The following is a 24,173-nucleotide window of genomic DNA, read 5'->3' as shown; positions in this document are numbered from 1 at the left end:
ACTTGCTGGAAGGAAAAGAGAGAAAAGAAAGGAAATGAAGTGAATCAAGGGCATTTGGTCCTGATGCTGGTAGTGACCGTATCCAAACTGTGAGCAGTAAATGTATTTTTATCATTAACGTCGCGTCTCTGTGTTCTGAACTCAGTTGTGTCCGCAGTACTGGCCAGAGAATGGAGTCCACAGACACGGCCCCATCCAGGTGGAATTTGTTTCTGCTGACCTGGAAGAAGACATCATCAGCAGGATATTCCGAATTTACAACGCAGCCCGAGTAAGATCCACGGCCACCACGGCTGGTGTTGTGGTTTCATGATTTTCTCATTCATTGAATAGGTAGAGTGTCTGTGTCAGTCACTGTTCTGGGAGCTTGGAGTCCCTTCAAGGAGTCTGTGAACTCACTGACCTTATGGAGCTTATGTTCTAAAGGGAGAAGACAGACAGGAGAGGATGGAGACAACACATCTCCTACTAGATTTGTTAGCAAGCGGTGGGTGCTGTAGGAAAAAAAAGTGGGGAGGCAGAAGGTGCCGGGGCCTGGACCAGAGGGAGAGCAGATGTGCCATGTGAGCAAAGGCCCGACTGGAGTGAGGGGGCAGCCACGTGCTCTCGTGCAGGCAGCTTTGCAGGCGGAAGTGACAGTCAGTGCAAAGGCCCTGAGGCGGGGCCTTGTCTGGTGAGTTCCCGGAACAGTAAGGAGGCGGATGTGGCTGCAGCCCAGGAAGCGAGGGTGGGAGTAGCTGCTGGGGCCGAGGTCCGAGGGGTCGAGGAGACAGAGATCACGTAGGACCTTGCAGGCCGCTGCCAGGACTGGGGCTTTTGCTGTGAAGGAAAGAAGGAGCCGTTACAGGGTTCTGAGTAGAAGAGTCATGAGCTATAACCTGCCATTTAAAAGGCGCACTCTGGCTTCTGTGTTGAGAACAGACAGTAAGAGAGACGCATCAGGAGGCTGTTATAATAATCTGGGCGAGACGGGACAAAGCAGGACGGAGTGGCAGCAGGGGGAGGGGTGGGAGGTGCAGACACTCTGATGTATTTTGACGGCAGAGCCGATCGGATTGGCCGATAGTTTGGATCCCAGGGAGTCGAGGTGGCTCTCAGGATTTGGGTCCTGAGAACTAGATGGAGCAGACATTAACCAGGTTAGGAAAGGCTGTGCGGGTAACGGGATTGTTAGGGGTGGGGGAACGCATGGACAGAGGGTCCGTTCAGGGGGGATCATTCAGGAGAGAGGTCTGAACTGGAGACACAAATTGAGGACTTATTGGAAGACTTAAAGCCATGAGACTGAATGAAACCATCGAGAGAGAGAAGAGAAAGGGACCCGAGAACTGAGCATGGGGCCTCCATCAGCAAGAGGTCTGGGAGGAAGTGGGGGCCAGGGCGGAGAGGAGAGAGCAGTGAAGGGGGAGGAACAGCCAGGAGGGGAAGGGGAGAGTGAGATCCCCTGTGTCGGGTGCTGCTGACAGCCACAGAGGATTTAGCCCGAGAGGTTTAGCCATGACCAGGTTACTTCCTGAATCCTGCAATTCCATTTAATTATGATGAAAGATTAATTAACTATTGATATCTTAGCAAGAGTCACACCAAGAAGCAGAACCATATTCTACTCCCAGGAAACAGGGTGTAATCTGTGTCTCCCTGAGCTCATAAACATCGCCAGGTCATAATTTATCCTTTACCTTTAATTTACCTGTAATTAAAGTCAAGCCTTTTTACCACTTGCTGCACACTGTGGTCAGTGCTCAGGTTTGCGCTATTTTTCACAAAACTGTGTGAGCAAAGGCCCAACCAGAGTGAGGGGGCCCTTTTACAAAACAATAGCATTCTGCTTGCTTTTATTTGTCTGGCCTGTCATTGGAAACACATGGGGTTTTTTTTAACATCTTTATTGGAGTGTAATTGCTTTTCAGTGTTGTGTTAGTTTCTGCTGTATAACAAAGTGAATCAGCTATATGCATACGTATATCCCCATATCCCCTCCCTCTTACGTCTCCCTCCCACCCTCCCTATCCCACCACTCTAGGTGGTCACAAAGCACGGAGCTGACCTCCCTGTGCTATGCAGCAGCTTCCCACTAGCTATCTATTTTACATTTGGTAGTGTATATATGTCAGTGTTACTCTCTCATTTCGTCCCAGTTTACCCTTCCCCCTCCCCCTCCCCGTGTCTGTCTGCGTCTTTATTCCTGTCCTACCCTTAGGTTCATCAGAACCTTTTTTTTTTTTTCCCTTAGATTCCATATATATGTGTTAGCATACAGTATTTGTTTTTCTCTTTCTAACTTACTTCACTCTGTATGACAGACTCTAGGTCCATCCACCTCACTACAAATAACTCAATTCTGTTTCTTTTTATGGCTGAGTAATATTCCATTGTATATATGTGCCACTTCTTCTTTATCCGTTCATCTGTCAATGGACACTTAGGTTGCTTCCATGTCCTGCCTGTTGTAAATAGTGCTGCAATGAACATTGTGGTACATGACTCTTTTTGAATTATGGTTTTCTCAGGGTATATGCCCAGTAGTGGGATTACTGGGTCATATGGTAGTTCTATTTTTAGTTTTTTAAGGAGCCTCCATACTGTTCTCCATAGTGACTCTATCAATTTACATTCCCACCAACAGTGCAAGAGGGTTCTCTTTTTTCCACACCCTCTCCAGCATTTATTGTTTGTAGATTTTTTGATGATGGCCATTCTGACTGGTGTGAGGTGATACCTCATTGTGGTTTTGATTTTCATTTCTCTAATGGTTAGTGATATTGAGCATCTTTTCATGTGTTTGTTGGCAATCTGTATATCTTCCTTGGAGAAATGTCTGTTTAGGTCTTCTGCCCATTTTTGGATTGGGTGGTTTGTTTTTTGATATTAAGCTGCATGAGCTGCTTGTAAATTTTGGAGATTAATCCTTGGTCAGTTTCTTCATTTGCAAATATTTTCTCCCATTCTGAGGGTTGTCTTTTTGTCTTTTTTATGGTTTCCTTTGCTGTGCAAAAGATTTTAAGTTTCATTAGGTCCCATTTGTTTATTTTTGTTTTTCTTTCCATTTCTCTAGGAGGTGGGTCAAAAAGGATCTTGCTGTGATTTATGTCATAGAGTGTTCTGCCTATGTTTTCCTCTAAGAGTTTTATAGTGTCTGGCCTTACATTTAGGTCTTTAATCCATTTTGAGTTTATTTTTGTGTATGGTGTTAGGAAGTGTTCTAATTTCATTCTTTTACATGTAGCTGTCCGGTTTTCCCAGCACCACTTATTGAAGAGGCTATCTTTTCTCCATTGTATACTCTTGCTTCCTTTATCAAAGATAAGGTGACCATATGTGCATGGGTTTATTTCTGGGCTTTCTATCCTGTTCCATTGATCTATATTTCTGTTTTTGTGCCAGTACCATACTATCTGGATTACTGTAGCTTTGTAGTATAGTCTGAAGTCTGGGAGCCTGATTCCTCCAGCTCCATTTTTCTTTCTCAAGATTGCTTTGGCTATTCGGGGTCTTTTGTGTTTCCATACAAATTGTGAAATTTTTTGTTCTAGTTCTGTGAAAAATGCCATTGGTAGTTTGATAGGGATTGCACTGAATCTGTAGATTGCTTTGGGTAGTATAGTCATTTTCATAATGTTGATTCTTTCAATCCAAGAACATGGTATATCTCTCCATCTATTTATATCATCTTTAATTTCTTTCATCAGTGTCTTACAGTTTTCTGCATACAGGTCTTTTGTCTCCTTAGGTAGGTTTATTCCTAGGTATTTTATTCTTTTTGTTGCAATGGTAAATGGGAGTGTTTCCTTAATTTCTCTTTCAGATTTTTTGTTTTTAGTGTATAGGAATGCAAGAGATTTCTGTGCATTAAATTTGTATCCTGCTACTCTACCAAATTCATTGATTAGCTGTAATAGTTTTCTGGTAGCATCTTTAGGATTCTCTATGTATAGTATCCTGTCATCTGCAAACAGTGACAGCTTTACTTCTTTTCCGATTTGGATTCTTTTTATTACTTTTTTCTTCTCTGATTGCTGTGGCTAAAACTTCCAAAATTATGTTGAATAATAGTGGTGAGAGTGGGCAACCTTGTCTTGTTCGTGATCTTAGAGGAAATGGTTTCAGTTTTTCACCACTGAGAACGATGTTGGCTGTGGGTTTGTCATATATGGCCTTTATTATGTTGAGGTAGTTTCCCTGTATGCCTACTTTCGGGAGAGTTTTTAGCATCCCATGGTTTTTTATAATGGCTCCAGATTCAAACTCGTAACTCTTTGGGCCGGTAGACGGTTCCTTCGTTATTTACAGGCAGGCCCCTCCTTCCCTCGTGTCCAGTGGGATGAGTAGGTGGGATCAGCCCGCTGGAGTTCAGCCCCGGGAATAATGCCTGCTTTCTCTCCACTCCCCGCTTGTTGCCTGACTCTCTGCAGCCCCAGGACGGGTACCGGATGGTGCAGCAGTTCCAGTTCCTGGGCTGGCCCATGTACAGGGACACGCCCGTGTCCAAGCGCTCCTTCCTGAAGCTCATCCGCCAGGTGGACAAGTGGCAGGAGGAGTACAACGGTGGGGAAGGCCGCACGGTTGTGCACTGCCTGTAAGTGCTCAGACCCACGGGGCTGACACCCTGCTTCACTGCCTCTCATGTCACTATAGATGGAGAAGAAATAAGCAGGGCTGAGTGGAAGCTCATCAGTCCGCTCATTAAGTGTTTGGTTTGCTTTGCAGAAAACAAGATCATGCACGTTTTACATTTGGATGGGGTGTCACTGCTATAATATGAGCCCTGACCTTGTGGTTGGGAGCCAAACCCCCCCCCAAAAAAAAACAATACCTGGGTGGGTTCAGTGAGCTCCTACCAGCTCTTGAGAGCCCATTGTTAAGCTTTGGGGAATTTTCTGAGCTGGTTGTTAAACTGTTGGTAACTTGAAATCATCGGTGGTGGAGGTATTTACATCACGGACGTCAGCAAAGGCCACAATCAGGGCACCCTCCCTGATATGGCAAAGCTGATTTACCAGCTCACTAGTTGGTAATTCTATTGGATTTCATGTCAGAGGTTTCAAAGGAACTGTCTCCTTCTTCTTTGTGGTTTTTAAGAGAGTTTTGTTTTGTCTCGTTTTGTTTGCCTGGGGATATATATATATTGGGAAGATTTGGTTACAGCCACTGTCTCCAAACTGGTCTCCCGGGTGGCAGTTTTAGCAGGTGCTAAAACGGGAGAACTTGGCTACAGAATAATGGTTCCCGACCTTGGCTGCACATTTGGGGAGCTTTAAAAAAAAAAAAAAAAAAAAAAACTATGCCCAGGCCACAGCAAAACCAACTAAATCAAAATCTCTGGGGGTGCGAGGACCTGGATTGTTTCAGAGTCCCCCCAAGGTTGAGAGGCACTGGCTCGAATCTCCGTGCTTTTCAAAGCACTTTCACCTGCATTTTCTCGTAGGTGATGGTAGCAGCTAATCAGCCAGCTGGAGCTGGCTTAATGGAGCCGGCGATTAGAAAGCCCTGCAGTCAGGGGAGATGGGTAGAGAATTTGTGGAAACTGAAAGTGTAAGCTGATGTCTCTTTTCGGTGGAGTGTCATTAGAAGCGCACAGGGAGATCTCTCCCAAACTGAAAGGAAGATAAAGCTCTACTCCCGGCAGACCGACCCTTGTGAAATCGACAGGCGAGGCTAAGGGCTGGGTTACCGTCCACTCGGTGCTGTATCTCCCTCAATGCAGCCCCCGTACCCCAAACCCCACCCCCACCCCGGGGTCTGGGAGCCTCCCTGGGAGCCCAGAATCTGCCTGCCTTCCGGCACCGAACGTGGCAGTGTCTCGTCCTGCAGGAAACTGCTGTGCCCTCGGAAAGAATCGTATGAACCGACTCACACCTGCGCTCCATCAGAGGCCCCACCCCCAAAACCTTGCCTTCCTTCTCAGGGACCCAGTTCATTAAAAACATCTCCACCGAGAAAATGTCCAAAAGGATCGATTAACAGCTCACATCCCCGTTTTTATTTCTCTACGCCCAGATATAACTTCCGATCAAAATACAATCAGAGGGTCACCTGTGTGAGTTCATACAAGCCCAGCAAGGAAAACTGACGTTTTGGTTAGAGTTTGTATTCGATCCGCTAGGTTTTTTGGAGATACTAAAAATAGTTTGCAGTTACCGATTTCTGCATCTGGACTCCACCAGCGTCTGGACTAGGAATGCCACGCTTCCTAGTAGCTTCCTAACAAGGGTCAGTGCTGTAACCCAAAGGGCTACGTCCCAAGAGGGGAGCTGAGGCACAGGACAGGCCTGAGGGGAAGACACAAAGACCCCTTGAATCACTGTACTTCATAGCCACACTCTCCCAAGGCACAGCTGCGACCCCGGAACTAAACCATTACATTACCACCCCACGTGGTAGCTAAGACAGCGAGCCGTTCTTTAACTCCCGTGGACGTGGTGGTCACCTGCTGCTTCTGCCCTCAGACCGGCCCAGCCCCCATCCCCCTGGACTTTTCTTTGGAACCACCATCCCCACCAAAAGTCCCTGCTGTTCCTGTGGAGCTGCCTCATCGTCTCTCGGCATCACAGTGGGCATGAGACCCAGGCCTGCTGAGGATGCTGATCGTTGTTGAGATTTAAAAATCTTAATCTAAGGTTTTTTAGTTCTGGGAACAAAGTTTGGTTCAATTGGTATTCTCCAGTTCATGCCAGGAAAGGGTGCTTTGACCCCCAAAGGCAACCTGCTTTCCGTCTCTAAGGAGAGATCTTCGTATTTAGCAAAGCGCAGCGCCACCTACTGGCATCGGGCAGAGCGTCCCTGCCTGAGACGCCCTCCAGGGCTGTGAATTAGATGGTTCCTTGAGCCGCATTATGGCTTGCACTAAGCAAACAGGATTCTTTTTCTTTACACATGTCTTCCAGCTAGTAAAACCAGACAGAATAGAGAGAATTAAGATATCACCATCTTTCAACCCTTGATGAAAGTAATGGAAGTAGACAATGGTCGTCGACAGCTGCTGAAAGCGTTAGGTGAAAAGCTGATGGGGGAAAAGCAGTGAGGTGTCAGTGCAAAGAGAGAACACAAACTAAGGGAGCAGAAGAGAAAGTCCAGGAACGGAGCCACACCTCGGGGTCTCCTGATTCACAACAAGGTCCCACAGCACACACCTACTGCAGGGCAGTGGTGTCCCTTCTCATGCTACACACAGAAAGCATCTCCAGGTGGATTGTAGACCAACACGTGAAAAGGAAAACAATGAAGCTTCTAGAGAAAATCTTCAAGACCGTGGGGTAACCAGAGATGTGTTACACAGGACAGTATCCATAAAGGAAAACATTGGTAAATTGGATTTCATTAAAGCTAAGCACTCCTGTCCATCCAAAGACCCCAGTGAGAGTGAAAACACAAGACAGGACAAAGAGTTTTGCGCTACATACATCTGACAAAGGGTTCATAGCCAGAATGCCTAAGAACTACTGCAAGTCAATAGGAAAAGGATAGACACTCCAATTGTTTGGGCAGAACACTTGATAAGAACTTCGTTTTTTAAAAAAGAATATCCAAATAGCCAATAAGCATAGAAAAGACATCATTAGTTTTCAGGAAAATACACACTAAAATACATTAAAATCGGATGCCCCTGCATGCTCACCAGAATGGCTAAAATTTAAACGATAAACGAATAAATGATTCTAAGTGTTGGCAAGCTGTGGAGCAACTGGACTCCCAAACACTGCTGGTAGGAAGTAAATATGTACAACCATTTTGGAGCTGGTTAACAGCATCTACTAAAGCTAAATATAAATGTATCCTCTGAGCTCTTCTCCTCTGAGGTCTGTGACTACAGAAATGAGTCATACATGCAATAGGAAACATGCTTATAGCAGGTATACTCGTAATATGGAAAACTGCAAACATCCCAAACATTTGTCAGCTCCTAGATAAAGAAATTATACAGTAGTATAATTACACAGTAGTATATCCATTCAATGGAATTGTTCTCAGCAATGTAAGAGAACAAACCACTGATACAATATGGGTGATTCTCACACAGATAATATTAAGTGAAATAAGCCAGACTCAAAAGAGTATATACTGTATGATTCCATGTATTCAAAATTGAAAAACAGACAAAAGAAACTTATGATGCTAGACGTGAGAACAAAGATTATCTTGGGGTATTGATGGTGTTGATGAGGAAGGAATATTGGGAGGAGGGGGGTGCAGGGAGCTGATTGCGGTCTGTACCTTGATCTGAATGGTGGTTACATGGCATATGCATTTGTAAAAGTTAACAGAGATCTATATTTACCATTTGTGGACTTAATTATAGGTATGTTATACTTTATCTAAAAAATTGATTAGGAATTTAATCATGGAATGATCAAGCTGGCATTGGAACACAGAGATCAATCTTAAAATCACGGAACAGGTTGACATCTTGTGCCTGCTTCCAAATGAAAGTTCATTTTTAAAGTATCCTTGTCCAAAAAAAAAAATCCTGAATTCTTATAACGCTCGGGAGCTAACTCCCAATTAACAGGAAGTATAGGATTAGAAATTGGTGTGTTAAGTGCTTCTCAGAGATGCAGTGAATGAGAACAACCCAGAACGTGGGTTGTCATTTTCCCTGCAGGGGAAAATGACCCCATTTCCTCAACAAATAAATTGCCAAGAGAAAAAAAGAAGGGAGCAAAGAGGAACCTACAGATTAAAATAAACTTGCAAGACATGTCAACCAAATGCAATGTGTGGACTTTGCTTGGATGAGGATTTGAAAAAGTTAACTGTAAGAAAATGTCTGAAACAATCTTGGAAATTTGGACAGTGTCTAGAAATTTGATTCTATTAAACTGTAGTGTTTATTTTAGGTGTAATAATAATGGTATTGTGTTTAATAAAAAAAGGATCCTTTATCTACTTGGAAAAGGGGTTGATTCCAGAGCTGGTGCAGGGAAGAAGATACAGGATGAGCGTAGAACATCTTGTGGTTCTAGAAAGGAAGGAAGTGCTTGAAAAGAGATGGAGGAACCAGCCTGATGGAGCTCCTAATGGCCAAAACCGGAACAATTTCAGCAACAAAATAAATATGGATACTCTTTTAGCTCATAGAAGTGAAATTAACATGTACAAGTCTAAAGTGACTTAAATAAATAATAAAATAGAAATAAATAAGCAAATAAATTTTCAAATGGTGGCTGAGAGACAACTCTGTCTTTAGAGTAGAATGTAGAAGGAGAGAGGGAAGTGAAAGCCAGTCAGGCAGGTATCACTGTGACTTGTTGCAGACGGGATCTACCAATGGATGCTAAAATCAGCAGGTGAAACTTTGAGGAGAAACAAGATACTTGCATAATCCCAAAGTATCTTTCCCAAGATACTTACTAACTACAAAGAGAAGTTATGATGATCATTATACATAACTACACAGTGAAGAAATCTGCCAGACACCCACCGTCTTAATAAGCAACCAGGGGTGGGATAGGCAGGGTGGGAGGGAGGCTCAAGAGGGAGGGGACATGGGGATATATGTATATGTATAGCTGTTTCACTTTGTTATAAAGCAGAAACTAACACACCATTGTAAAGCAATTATACTCCAATAAAGATATTTGAAAAAGAATATAGTAGAATACAACATTGTAAATCAACTATACTTCAATAAAATAAATTTTTAAAAAAGAATATAGTAGAAAAGGCAAAAAAAAAAAAAAAGTGACCAAGGTTGACATCATGAGCAATAAGACAGTTCAACACCATGAACCTTCAAAGGAGGTAACAGCCCTTCTGTGGCTTTCTTGCCAAAACGCATAACCTCATTTCCAGTGATGAGAAGGCATCAGACGAACTCAAATGAAGGACTTTCTACAGTTTGTATTTTGTGATGACTTCTCAAATCGTGGAAGGGGACCATGGGTGTTTTCTACATCTCACTCCATGTTCTGTACTCTACAAAATAACTGACCAGTCCTCTTTGAAAGTGTCAAGGTCGAGAAAGACAAGGGAAGACGAAGGACTGATCACGTGGAAGAGACTAAGGAGGTGTGATACCTAAATGCAAGGTGGGTCCTGGACTGGATCCTGGACCAGAAAAAGTGGTGACACTTGACTAAGGTCTGTAGTTTAGTTAATAGTGTTATACCAGCGTTAACTTCCTGGTTTTGACCATCTGCTATGGTTATGTGACATCTTCACATCAGGGGAAGGTGGGGAGGCAAGGAACTCTCTGTGCTATTTTTGCAGTGATTCTGTACATCTAAAATTAATCCAGAATAAAAAGTTTATTTAAAAAGAGCCCTGGGCTTCCCTGGTGGCACAGTGGTTAAGAATCCACCTGCCAGTGCAGAGGACACGAGTTCGAGCCCTGGTCCCGGAAGATCCCACATGCCATGGAGCAACTAGGCCCATGCGCCACAACTACTGAGGCTGCGCTCTAGAGCCCATGAGCCACAACTACTGAAGCCTGTGCAGCTGGAGCCCGTGCTCCGCAACAAGAGAAGCCACCGCAATGAGAAGCCCATGCACCACAACGAAGAGTAGCCCCCACTCACTGCAACTAGAGGAAGCCTGTGCACAGCAACGAAGACCCAAAGTAGCCAAAAATAAAATTAAATAAATAAATTTATTTTTAAAAAATAAAAATAAATAAAAGGAGCCCTTATGTTTTAGAGATAAATCATGACATGCTAATGGATTGTTTAGGGCCAAATCCATCTTTGAGCATAACCCACACCCATCACAGTTTTCCTGCACATGCTACACGAGTGGTTTGTTTATTGAAAAACTTCCTGGGTGGTCCCTTTCCTTAAAAACTGATAAATTGCCATATCAGGTTACATCATCAGGGCAGAGACGAAGCTGGGAGAGCAGGATGTGCCAGTTTCCCATCACCTCCAGTCAGGTGATCCCTGGGCCCTGTTCGCATCAGTAGAGGGATGGGCCCAGGTGGAGAGTCCCAGCCGGGAGGGCTTAGGCAGCAGGGGCGCACAGGTGGTGGGAGCCGTGCGGTGCGAGAGCGACCCAGGCCCACCACCTGCCTCTGCTCCTCTTCCCACAGGAACGGGGGAGGCCGCAGCGGGACCTTCTGCGCCATCAGCATCGTCTGTGAGATGCTCCGGCACCAGAGGACGGTGGACGTCTTCCACGCCGTGAAGACGCTGAGGAACAACAAGCCCAACATGGTGGACCTGCTGGTAGGACCCCGTCCATCCCGCTTGGGGGGCCCTTTCCCGGTTAGCGTGAGACACCCGGCCCCTCGCTCGGGCTGACCCCTGGGAGGGAGAGACTCGTGTTCACAGTGCAGTCGCCTCATTCGTGCGGGTTTTTCTCCCTCGTTCTCCCTTCCTCTGCCTTTTCGCAAGGAGACTCAGCTCAGCACATTTGACACATGGAAATAGTTGAAACTCACAAGCGAACATCCTGATTAATTGCCGCTCTCGGCAGCGCCTTCCACGTGGCTAAGCACTTCATCTTCACAGAGAAGAAATAATCATAGCACATGAAATGCCAGATTTTCAAATTACATATTTTATAAATAGCTTAATCACCTAATATTTATCAAAGCTGGGAATTGGAGTTTGACATCCAGACGATTGCATTTAATTACGGTGGCCATATCTGAGGAAAGGTTGAAAGAGGTGGAGAAACAAAGGACGGTGTGGAATTATTTTCTTAAGAGTATTTCGTGAAATCTCTGTTTTGTGCGGAGCTGTTGAGATGCCAACCACTGAGACTCAAGAATAGGAGAAGAGCTTAAAGGAGGAAGCTTTTCAATGAGGTTTTTATACTTCTCTGTCAGGGGAGGAAGGATCGGAAGGAAACAGTAAGCCTGATCCCAAGGTGGGGAGGATGGGCCGGGGCGACGGGGTCACTGACGAGCTTGGAAAGCCTGCGTCCTGGGTGCGCAGCACTGCAGCAGGGGGTTAAAATTGTAAATGTAATAAAGGGACTAAAGAGGGAGTTGAGATTCAAGCTGAGGCTGAAGAGGCAGCCACGGCCCCTGCCTGTGACGGCCACATCCGAGCCCTGCTTGGCAAAAGCCACCCTCCAGGGCCGTCTGCTTCCCCCACTGACGTGCCTTGCGCCCAACGAGCTGCTCCGGCTCCCAGGAGCACCGTGCTGCCCAGGGAATGTGGTAAACGGGCACCTGTTTGGCCAGGTGCAGACTCTCAAACCATCAGCAATGACCATGTTGGTTTGTGTGAAAAAAGGATCTTGCCCCCCACATAGCAGCTCCCTGCCCTGCCCTGGGGACGCCCCTGCAAACCCACCCTCTAGTCTCAGCTCTGCGCATTGGAGTGAAGTGACCTCAGACAAAGTACCTTGGCTATTGAAGTCGCCTTGGGCACGTCGCTCCACTTCCCTGAGCCTGAGTCGTGTAAACTAGGGATAGTGTTGGTTTGTTGAGATCATCCCACGTGACGATATGTGTGAGAGTGTTTTGGAAGCTGCCCAGGCGAGAAAGACCTGGTCCCTGAGAGTGGAGGGGTCTACGGGGCACAGTGTGGCCTGGGCCCTGAAAAGGAGTGCTGGGTGGGGGCAAGGGGGCCGCCAGGGCGCAGCATGTATACACAGGTGCTCGAAAGTGCCTTTCCCACGGCCCAGATGTCACGCGGATGGGCCGGGAGGCTGACCCTCACATTCCATGCCCGGACTTCACTAGTCAGAGAACTCTCTCACTCTCCGGGACCGCCCCCCCAATCCCAAATTTTAAAGAGTTCCCCCACCATGGAATTCTCCATCTTCTGGGCTTAGGGCAACTGAGAATAGGCCAGTCGGGCAGTTAGAGGTGGCCTGAGTTTAGAACAGATAAGCAGATTGACAGAGGACGGAAACAAATGCATAATGAAAATATTCTGATTGTGATGTCGTTCGGTATTTAACGCCCTGATTCAGGGACGGGTGTGTTGCTTCCAAACTTCAGTTGGTGCTTGAAAAAAGCTGACCTTGATTTTTTTTAAAAATGTTAGTTCCCTCTCACTGCAGCCTAAACTAAGCAGATCATTAGAAACAGACCCTTCCAGGCCTTTCCCCCAGTGGCTCTGGCTACAGCTTCCATCACTCACCAATTTTTATGGGCAGGAACAGCATGGCTTTTCCCAAATCCGCAGTGCAGACTACAGGACAAGGGTGATTTTACATGAAGGAAGCTTCTGATCCCAGTCCACTTTCCTATAATAGCCAGGGCGTTTCCGTAGTTATGTGTGATTCTGATAGAGAAATAAGATCCTTGGATGCCCAAAACTCCGAGGGTCAGCACCAGTTTTAGGGTCAACTCAGTGGCTGAGAAATGTAGGAGAGTCCTACAATTTCCTGAGAAAAATGCCTGATAAACTTGTCACAGTGCCTGCTGGCGGGATAATGGATAATATCTGGTGACCAGAGAAAAAATGTCACGATGCTCTTTTCAGTGGGTTTGAAGCTTCTTGAGTTGAATCAGGGCTCTTATCCTTGGCTTGTTTGTTTTTGCCTGTAAGTACAATTTCTGTTTAGTTTGGTACTCGTACATGTGTGTGTTGGCTGAGAGAATTAATTAATTCAAGTCAAGGAGATAAACTCTGGTATAATTTTATTGGGCATAAAAGGCCATCCAAGACCTGCATTTCTCCTAAGCACAAAATGTTGTACCAGCAGCTACAAAGGTACCTCCTAGCTGCCTCTGCGCAGAACGAAGCGGGAGCCAGGATGCCCTGGAGTGCACCCCAGGAGGTAGGCGGGTGGGCGTGGGGAGCCCCGCCAGGTGCCCCTGGGTCTGCTCATTGGGGGCCCCTTCCATTCAGACACCAAACTTTGCTGCCACGCCCTCCCTGCCAGGGCCGGGTGAATGTTCCAGGGCGGTCGGTGTGCCTGTCTTCGTCTCCCCTTGCAGCTCATTATTTTTCCAAATTGCTTCTGAGTTAGAAACTTCCCTATGCGTTTTGAAGCATGGCACTCTCCAGGGAGAGCCAGAAGGGCCTATGGATTTATTTCTTCAAATGTTTAGGTGTGGAGGCTCCAGGGGAGAGCCAGTGGACTGCCAGGAAGCAAAATCATTTTAACACAAGACTAGATGTTTTGATGCAGCAGGGGCCGCTGGATTTGTTTCCTGACGCCTCTTTCAGGCCAGCTTCTCAGTTATCCACCTCTTCAGCCAGGCTCCAGCCCCCATCAAAGGCCTGGGTTCCAGCGGGGCGGGGCAGGGGTGTGGAGCAGGCCGCGATGGTACAGCCTGAGGTTGGCGCTATGGGCCTGGTCAGAGGCGGACGGGGTCGCCCGCTCTGAGCCCCTTTGAATCTAGTACAGTTGCTGGAAAACCTGCTGCTTCAATTGACAGTCCTCTCCCATCTTTGCTTCCACATTTGGCTTTTGAAGTTCCCAGGGCTCCTTTTTAACAGAGAAACAGCCTTTAGGGGACAGATCTTGCCTAGAGAAACATATTATCCCCTGGGAGGTGGCGGGAGCTTTGGCCAACATGCTGATGTGACATACGTACGCGTTATAGAGTGGTTACCAAGATCACGATAATCAGCACATCTGTGGCCTCACAGAGTTAACACAGCTGATTGTGTGTGTGCTCAGAACCCTTACGATCGACGGTCAGCAACTTTCAAGGGTACAATTCCACATCATTAACTCTAGTCACCGTGCTGCACATTAGAGCCGCAGAACTTACTGCTCTTATAACTGAAAATCTGTTCCCTCACCAACATCACCCCACTTGTCCCTCCCCCAGCAACCACAATTCTAGTCTCTGTCTCTATGAAATTGACTGTTTTTAATGGGAGCTTTAAAAAGTTCTGAGCCCTGGGTCCACCCCCAGAGACTCTGATCCAGTTGACGTGGGCCTGGCTTTTCAGCAGCAGTGGTACCAGCGCCCCAAGTGATCCTAATGTGCAGCCGAGGTTAAGGAACTTAGTAGCTAGTCTAGAAAGGCCCTTGGCCCGTCTGCACATGAGATCACCTGGGGCACTTCGCAAACACAGATGCCAGGCCGCGGCCCAGAAGATTAGGGCGGTCGGAGCCCACGTGATGTGCTACAGGGCAAGAAACACGGCTCAGGAGGATACAGAGGCCGTCCCTGTCCTGCCATGTGGGCTGCAGGGCGAGGCCAAGCAGCTTCCTCTCCATCCCTCCTGCTCCCACTCAGACCTCTGCCGGGATCTCCCATGACGGAGAGGTGACCACCCAGACCGGGCCCCCTTCCCTCTTGCCTGCACTGAAGTAACATGCCGGCCCGGCACTCCTACAGGGGGCCTCACCCCCGCCCTGCAGCCTCCCCAGTGTGGACAGCACACTGACTCTCCCACTCACGTGTGTAAACTGCCCCCTAAGCCTCTGCCTGAGAACTCACAGGAAACTGACGGGCTGTGTGAAAGGCGGGGCATGTGGGCGTAGGTGTGGTGTATAGGTGTGTGTGGGTGTGTGCGTGTGTGGGTGGGTGTGCATGTGTCTGGCTGTGTGTAGGTGTGGCTGTGCGTGTAGGGGTGTGTGTGTAGGTGTGCATGTGTGGGTGTGTGTGCCTGTGTCTGGCTGTGTGTATGTGGGGCTGTGTGTATAGGTTTGTGTGGGCGTGTGTGTGTAGGTGTGCACGTGTGGGCGGGTGTGCATGTGTCCGGCTGTGTGTAGGTGTGTGTGGGGGGGGTGTGTCTGGCTGCGTGTAGGTGTGGCTGTGTATGTAGGTGTATGTGGGTGTGTGTGTGTAGGCGTGCACGTGTGGGCGGGTGTGCATGTGTGTGTAGGTGTGTGTGGGTGTGTGTGTTGCAGCAGAGGATGTAGGCCTTGGGGGGGCATCAGAGAGGCTCACTCGCGTCCCTGAGCTGTGCCCCCACCGGCCATGTGGCCCGTCTCTGGGACACTGGTGGCATCCACGTCCCCTGGGGCCGGGCCCCGCCACTCATCCCCCCAGGCTCACAGCCCTGAGCCCACTGACCTGCAGTCGCACTCCCTGCTCCTGAGGAGTCTGTGTGAATGCCCTGTGCCCCTGCCCCACCCCAGACTCTGATCCCCCCGAGGCAGAGCCCCCCCCCGGCCCCCTAGCCCCAGCTGAGCTCCTGGCTCCAAGGAGGGCCCAGTAAACATTTGCTGGGCGAGCAGACTTTTCTTCTCTGTACCTGGACCCGCATCACCCTGAGTTGCTCCCTGGGACCCAGAAGGTGGCGGCTACAGGTTGACGGGTCTGAATAGGGAACCAGCTGCATGGACTGTTCATGCGCTCTGAGGGAGGAAGTGCTTCAGACTCTTTCAGAGCTATAATGAGGGTGATGACCCACCCATCCATCGTCAGAGACGGGCAGCTGCCTCCCAGGGGTCTCCTGGGCACAATGGTTGGTCACCCAGTGTGACCCGCTGGGAACGTTGAACCAAACGGTCCCACCCAGGATTATTGGCACAAGGGGACCACTTCCCCTCCTGGCAGGTGCGTCAGTCAGAAGGATTTTTTCCAGACTGAAGGATTTGTCAGCAAGGATCCAGCCGAAACTGAAGCTGGTGCTAGTTTCAAAAAGCAGGTGCGCGCGGGAGGGAAGCTTTGCCCCAGGTGAGCCGTGCAGACTCTTCTCTTTGAATCTTCTTAGGCGACGTGGGGTGTTTGAAGTGACAGACTGACCGTAGGGCCCCATTCTGCAGACACAGGCTGCCGTGCTGACAAAGGCACCGTCCAGCCCTTCAGGGGAGCCCCCTGCAGCCGCCCGCTGACACCGTGGCCTCGTGCCGCCCCCCCGAAAGCGGGGACCTTTAAAGCGTGACCTCACTTTGGGTGCCCTTTCAAACTTCACTTTCTCCCCTTTTGTGGAAACAAGAGGTGGGTCTGGAGTGAAGGTGAGGTCAGGGGTCTTTTTTTTTTTTTTTTTTTTTTTTTTAATTATTTATTTATTTATTTATTTATGGCTGTGTTGGTCTTCGCTTCTGTGTGAGGGCCTTCTCCAGTTGCGGCAAGTGGGGGCCACTCTTCATCGCGGTGCGCAGGCCTCTCGCTATGGCGGCCTCTCTTGCTGCGGAGCACAGGCTCCAGACGCGCAGGCTCAGCAATTGTGGCGCACAGGCCCAGTTGCTCCGTGGCATGTGGGATCTTCCCAGACCAGGGCTCGAACCCGTGTCCCCTGCATTAGCAGGCAGATTCTCAACCACTGCGCCACCAGGGAAGCCCAGGTCAGGGGTCTTTGAGAGGAGTAGCTTGTTGCCCTGGTTACGGCCCAGCACAAAGATGTTCACGTCAGCACAAAGATGTTGGGTGACAGCTAATGTCACCCAAATCGGGAGATTCTGGGACCAAGGCATAAAAGTTCTTTCTTCCCTGAAGCACAGAGCTAGCTCGTGGGGCTTAATTATACTGTTCAAAAACAAGGAAGCTGAGAGGGGAAACCGCCAAAGACGGGCCTATACCTGGTGATCAAGTGTAATCAGTTTGCAGTGTGGGAAGATTTCAGGCATTTCTCGAGGTGCTTGGGGAAGGAGATGCAGCAATTCATGGCCTTTCTGCTCGTTCTCCTTATTTTTCTGGTTCAGAAACCAGTCATCACAGAGTCTATGGGGGCTGGCAGCTTGCTTAGGAGGGATAAGATGAGAGAAAGCATTTTGAAAACCATAGTCATGGCTATGACCGGGCACTTTCAGTGACGCCCCTACCACAGCCATCCCTCAGGATGAACCCGAGGGATTCATCCCTGGTTTCCTGGTTTCCTCGCCTGCGTTGTGACCTGAGACCGGCAGCCACATGGCCCTCTAAGTGCATTCTTCTGTGTTAAGAGGATGGTTCATAGTCGGCGCTGAAACTAATTGCAAGAAGGGATTGATCGTGTTTCTGCAAGAAGGGATTGATCTCTTAGTTTTCCATGAAAAAAAAATGAATTGTCTGTGTGATTCACAAAAACAGAGAAGTGATTGGAGCACTCCATAGCCAGTGTCAGCCCAGTGAGCTTACAGCATAAGAATTTTGAAATTCAAATGATTTCTTTTAGATATTGTGAAAATGAAAGTATCAAACCCTGAAATAATAAATCCTGGAATGTGAATCAGAAAGTTTTAGTGTCACATATTTTTAGTGCCCTTAGGTGTGCTCCTAGGAGTGGAATCGCTGGGTCATAGGGTGACCCTTCGGAGGCACCACCAGATGGTCGTCCAATGAGGCTACACCATGTTACAGTCCTACCAGCAGTGTAGGAGGGTTCCAGTTTCTCCACAACCTCACCAGCACTTGATTTTGCCTGTCTTTTGTATTTTAGGCTGGCAGGTGCTACTGCCATTGATGTTCAATCTCATGGCGCCTTCGGTGTGTTGAATGATCTGTTTACTTTGTCTTCACCTCTAGATTGTAGGATCCTGAGGGCTGAGGCTCTATCTTGAATTCCCCAGTCTCTAGCCTTAAATGTTAAATGAGTTGAATCAAAAGCTGCTAAACCCATTTTTTTTTGTCACCATTTACATACACAGCCAATGTTTGACCCCCAGCTGTGTGCCAGGCTCTTTGCTAAGGATGGTGTATTATCCACGGAGGGAGAGACCATGGCCCTTGTCTTCAAATACATAGGTTGGTTTAGAGGGGCATTTAGAGAACAAAACGTAGGTGAAGAAAGAAAATTGTGATGACTAATTAGGCCCATATCAAAAAAAAAAAGGAAATTTCTTTTTTTAATTAATCTGGCAAACCCCGAAGTAAGAGGTGCATTTCCTTGGTCGTGGCCGTCCTACCGGGTGTGAGACAGTGGTCCTGACCACACAGCTGGGGAAAGCCTCCCTCCGACTGAGGGGGAGCAGGGCCTGCCGGTTGCTGAGTGACTGCGCTGCGGCCAGGGGGCAGATGGAGGTGTCCTCAAGCCCCGTGTCCCTGTGCTCGGCTCAGAGGCCACGGCCAGGTGAGCATCCGTCAGCTCACGGCATAAACCCAGGTGCCGAAGGCCCTCCCCTCCCACCTGAAACCCCACCTGGGCCAGGACCTCACACGGGGCTTGCTCAGGCCGTGGTCCAGGATCTGAGAATTCTGCGCTCAAGAGAAATGAGCTCGCTGCCCGATTAAGAACCGGTGTGTGGCTCCCAGAGGGCATCAGACGTCCCCACTCTGTGCCTTTCCTTATCCTGTCGCCTCCACCTGGGATGCTTGCTAGGAGGACCACGTACTTTATCATTCAAACTGGGACACTTCTGAGAGTGAAAGGGCCTACAAGTAACGATGACGCCAGGACAACAGGCATCAATTGGGACCGTCCAGGGCAAACCAGGACACATAACCACCGCCCCCCCACTCACGTGCTCATCCTCAAGCTCCCCTGTTACCTGCCACCCCCTGCACATCTTCCTTAAGAAGCTCAGCTCCCTCCTCCACTGCACCCACGTTGGGCAACATTCGTGGGCCCTGCTCAGCTCTGCCTCGTGAGTGCCATTGGGTCCCCGTCTCATCCTCCTCGTTGGACGTGGACTTCTCAGAGTCAGGGACCAGGTCAAGGCACTTGGTATTTAAGAGGTGCTTAATAAACTCTCATAAAACGGAGGAAATCCTGCTGACTGACAGTCAGAGGTAAAGCTGGGCCAGGAGGGAAGCCACGTTTATTTACTGAGCAAATCATGAAGGCATGTCCCCAGCCCTCATTATCTTTCCTTCCACCTCTTGGCTTTCCAATAATTTGTACTCAGGATGTTGATGTAACAGGTGAACACACACGTGTGGACAAACAGAGATATGTGTTGCAGTTGTCTAGAACTTTCCAGGAATTCTAATGAGCATAGATATCAAAATACCTCTTTCATCGGCCTTGTGGGAAACATCTACAAACGGCGAATAGGTGTGTGGTTCAGGACCATGACTTCCCAGTTCGTTTCTGATTCACATCCTTCTCAGTTTGATTGCTTCCAATTAAAACCCTAATCTGGCATCCTTGCTTTCAGAGGAACTGCGTCCCGCTATGGCCACGCTGACGTTTTGTCCCTTCTGTGTTCCAGGATCAGTACAAGTTCTGCTATGAGGTAGCCCTAGAATACTTGAATGCCGGCTGATGGCGTACACAGCCCTGCACACAAACCTTTCATCCTGCAAAGCCAGGACGTGCCATGGTGTTTGTGCCGATGAGATGAAGACTTCTCGACATGCTTATTTTGCTTTGCCTAATTGGCTCTTTTTAAGAGCCCAAGAAAGTGTTTATAAAACTGCTTGCCCTGCCCGATTCCCAGTAGTGCCGCTGCCTGACGGAAAACTACCCACAGCATCCAGTGGTCCAGCCCTGTCCTCCTAGGCACCAGCTCCGTAGAGCAGCGCGGACAGCTGGTAAATTGAAGAGCACAATTATATTCTTATGAAGGAATTTGTACCTTTGGGGTATTATTTTGTGGCCCGTGAACCTTTGTTATTGTTACAACTGAGTGTACATTTTTGTTCTGTGGAGAATGCTATCTGGCATTACGATAATATATTATTTTAGTTAAAATTTGTATTTTAACATGTCGCATAATATATGTAGCTTTCCAAGACTAACAGATAAACACATAACGAACAAAGAGATGTATGAGCTGTTGTTTCTATCAGATTTGTATTTGTTTCCAAGGGAAAAGCTTGGGAGACGTTCAGTTCAGAAAGGCGGAGATCGATGATCAGATTCACAGACCTGAAGCTTTTCCATGTGTTTATATTGTAAATATTTTTGATTTCATCAAATTATTTATTCATTAAAAGAAATTTTCGTGAAGCACGGTGAGTGACAATCATTTTTATCCAGCCCTGGAAATGACTTACTACTGTATGATGCTACCTTGTGTGAATTCTCAACTCAATAAATAAAGACCCGTGACCAGTGTGGTGTCTGCCTAGTGTCCTGGCACCCCGGCGGGGGCAGCTCCGGTCACTCTGGGCCTTTGGCAGAGAGATCGTGCCCGGGTCTGCTGGCCTGGAGCAGGTAGAGTTGGGACTCTGGAGAGAGAACTTTTGTCAGTGAGAAATCGAGGCCCATCCTGGGAGCCTCCCCTGGTGCACAAGCCCCAGAAGCCAGAGCCGGTGAACTCTGACCGGCGGGCAGGCCGTTACAGGGAGCTCTGGGCCAGACGCCAGGGCGGTGACCAGGCCTCTGCCTTTCTCTGTTTGATCTCAGTGGCCTGGGGGTCATGTCTGTCCTCTCCAAGCCTCATTCAAACCTGAAACTTGCTGAGAGAACGCTCTTTAGAGGGTCCCACGATCAGGGTGCATTTGAGCAGGACACCAAGCTGGACAAGACGTTTCCTGCAGGAGGGAAAGACCGCAGCCCGAGGGCTTTCCTGGCCTCTGAAGAAGGAGGAAGCCGGGCCGAGGACGAACACTGAGTTTAAACTGAGCGCCAGGCTGTGTGAAGTGATGGCCAGTAGATGGTGGGGACGGACCTTTGGCGAACGCCCATTCTGTGCTGGAAACTGTGCAGGCGCTTTCCCAAGTGGCAGCAGAGCCTCTTCCCCAGCCCAACAGTGTGATCGCAGACAGCGTGGAGCCTCGAGCCATCGGACAGCTGGAGACAAAAGATTAAATAACTTGTCCAGTGTCACCCAGGCTCGTCAGTGCCAGGTGTCTCCAGGGCCTGGGGGGAGGTGGGGGCAGTGGCCCCAGCACCGCATCCTTCTTAGGACACTCGGGGTAGGAAGTGCCCCTCCTCCTGAGACAGGAGATGGCCCATCACCCACTCTGGAAAATGGGAGGCTTCCTGCCCACTCTGGGGATCTCAGTGACTAAGAACGACAAGATTAAAGGTTGTCCACCAAGGGGACCGAGGCTGACCCTGCATCCAAGGCCTTTCCGGCTCTGCTGCGCTCTGACTACACGATCCACGCGCTCGGGAAGAGCTGGCCGCAGCCCAGTGAGTCTAGACCGAGCCCCTCGCTGCCCAGGTCGCCGTGGACAGTGGCCTCTCAGCATCCCCACCCCACTCTCTTGGACGAGCTCCTAAAAGATAAAAAAGTGCTTGCTGTCTACCTCTCCGGGGTACAGGAATGGGGACGGGTGCCTGTGGCCGGCCGCACACTTCGTGTGCAGGCAGGGCCGTGATGGAAGTGGCACCCTCAGTCCTCTTGGACAAAGTCGTGGTGGTCTTCACTCCTCGGGTGAAAGGAGAAGCCGGCTCAGCAGGGCCTGAAGCCACCTGAGACTGAGTGTGCAGATGCAGCTCACATCCACCCCTACATGATCAAACCCCATCTCATGTGGCAGCAGTGGTTTCCTCCCGATTTGTGAATGTCTAGGATTTTTACCTTCCTTTCCCTCGGTTTCAGCTCTTAGCAGAAATAGTGATAGGAGAGCAGGAACATCTGGTGGCTGTTTCTCACCTCCCACGAGTCCTTCCTGCAGGTCGGGATTCCTGTCACCTTCCAGACACAGCAAAGGTCTCTGCCCTTTGCAAACAAAAGAGGCCGACCTCTCGGCTATGTGTTCCTTCTCTGTCTTCTCTCGGTACCCAGGGTTCCCCTCACTGTTGTGTCCTATGATGGCTGCGAAAGCCAGATGTCCTGCCCCCCTGACTTCCTGACACGGTCCTGCTCAAGGACAGCCTTGTGACAGCTTTCAGTTCGGGTGCTGTGGTGTCTGTAATGTGTCAACTTGGCCTCACTGGACTGCATTTCCCAGATTCCATTCTCTGTGTGTTTCCAGGTAGGTGGGCGTCAGGGGTCATCCTGTGCCCGATGCTCTCAGAAGGCCCAGCTGCTGCCCCAAGCCAGCCAGGGGACCCCGCAGTGACCGGCACCGAGCGTGAGCTGCCCGCCAGCTGCTCACTGTCTGGATGCAAACTCAGGCCTATATGTTTAGGTTTTGTTAAGACATCCCAGTTCTGGGTACCAAAACCAGCATCAGTTATCTACTGCTGAATAACAATTGCCCCAAAATTCAAATACTAAATAACCAATAAACATTGATTATCTCATGCAGTTTCCATGGGTCAGAAATTCAGGAGTGGCTTTGCTGGATGGTTCTGCCTCTAAGGTCACTTATGCAGAGACTGTCCAAGTGTTGGGTCAGGGCTGTGGTCATCTGAGCGCTTGACAGGAGCAGGGAGATCCACTTCCAAGGTGGCTCACACACACCTGGCAAGTCGGGGCTGGTCATTGGCAGGAGGTCTCAGTCCTCTCCGCATGGGGCTCTTCACAAGCTGCCCAAGTGTCCTTGCAGCATGATGGTGGCTTCTCCCAGTGACCCAGGAAGCAAGGCAGAGGTCTTTTATGACCTGGCCTTGGAAGTCATGCCCTGTCATTTCCACAATATCCTACTGGTTACAAAAGTCTGCCCTATTCCGTGTGGGAGGGGATACACCAGGGCACAAATCCCAGGATGTGAGAATCCTTGAGGCCATCTGGAGACTGGCTGCCACCTGCCATCCCACCCCGGACCCCCACCCCAGCTGGACCTCTCCTTCTGTGGGCTGGTCAGCTGGACACAGTAAATCTTATCCTGGATGCTAAGCCTGTCTGTCAAGGTCACTCCTCTCATGTGCTGTCCATTCCGTCCTGCTGTACTTTTTTCCTACCAGTTTCTTCTGCTGACATTACCTCTAGTCACTTTTACTGTGCCCTAAGGAACCTTTATTGATATGTAAAGGAACTTACTCTAGTCACTTTTACTGTGCCCTAAGGAACCTGTATTGATATGTAAAGGAACTTACCCAGTAGCCTTGATTACCATGAGGCTCTCTTCCCCCCGCCTCCCGCCTCCCGAGGAAATGGCCCCTCTGGACCTCCCCCAAGTCCAAATGCTTCCTCAGTTTCAACAGCTGCCCTTCATCTTCCACTCAGGCTGATGGATGGCCACAGCCTGCAGCTGGTCACCTGGAATGGCCTCACCTCCGAAATCTTCAACTTGCCAAATTCTGACCCCAGCCTCTTCAACTGCTAGCTTCCTCTTTGCCATATCCCTGCCATCCTCATTCTTTGAATTTATGAAGCCCTCCAGGCCATTCTCTGGGCGAGCCTCCCCTTCTTACCTTCTTTCCCAGAACAACCTAAGCCCTGTGATGCATCACTTCATCCAGATTTACCAACACCCTCAGTGCTCTTGACTCCTTATAGTTCCATCATATCTATCCTACAAATGGTCAGATTTAGAGAACTCCATCCAGGACTTCCAATCCCAGACAAGTTAGAGTAGCAAAGACCAGATTTACCCTCCTAATTGAAACAAATAAAAAATTGGGGGAAAAAAATATTTTTTAAGATGGTTCTCAAGACACTGGACATCAAATAATGAAGGGAACAGGAAACAAGTTAGATGAACCCTAGGATCCCCCAGCTAACAGCCTTGA

The 24,173-nt window shown here is 48.8% G+C and overlaps 1 protein-coding gene across 6 annotated transcripts in view; it reads left to right on the top strand.

Moving 5' to 3' along the window:
• PTPRM (protein tyrosine phosphatase receptor type M) overlaps nucleotides 1–20,612 on the top strand; it is a 749,712-nt gene extending 729,100 nt beyond the window's left edge. For all 6 annotated transcript variants that reach the window (XM_036823982.1, XM_036823981.1, XM_036823980.1 and 3 more), the window contains 4 exons: nucleotides 146–271; nucleotides 4,413–4,576; nucleotides 11,021–11,156; nucleotides 19,873–20,612. In XM_036823982.1, coding sequence (XP_036679877.1) covers nucleotides 146–271; nucleotides 4,413–4,576; nucleotides 11,021–11,156; nucleotides 19,873–19,926 — 480 coding nt within the window. In that variant the 3' untranslated portion in view covers nucleotides 19,927–20,612. The remainder of the gene's footprint in view (nucleotides 1–145; nucleotides 272–4,412; nucleotides 4,577–11,020; nucleotides 11,157–19,872) is intronic.
• The last annotated feature ends 3,561 nt before the right edge of the window (nucleotides 20,613–24,173 follow it).

This window comes from Balaenoptera musculus, chromosome 14 (genome assembly GCF_009873245.2).
Source record: "Balaenoptera musculus isolate JJ_BM4_2016_0621 chromosome 14, mBalMus1.pri.v3, whole genome shotgun sequence".
NCBI classification, from domain to species: Eukaryota; Metazoa; Chordata; class Mammalia; order Artiodactyla; family Balaenopteridae; genus Balaenoptera; species Balaenoptera musculus.
This window is presented reverse-complemented; position numbering and strand designations above follow the sequence as displayed.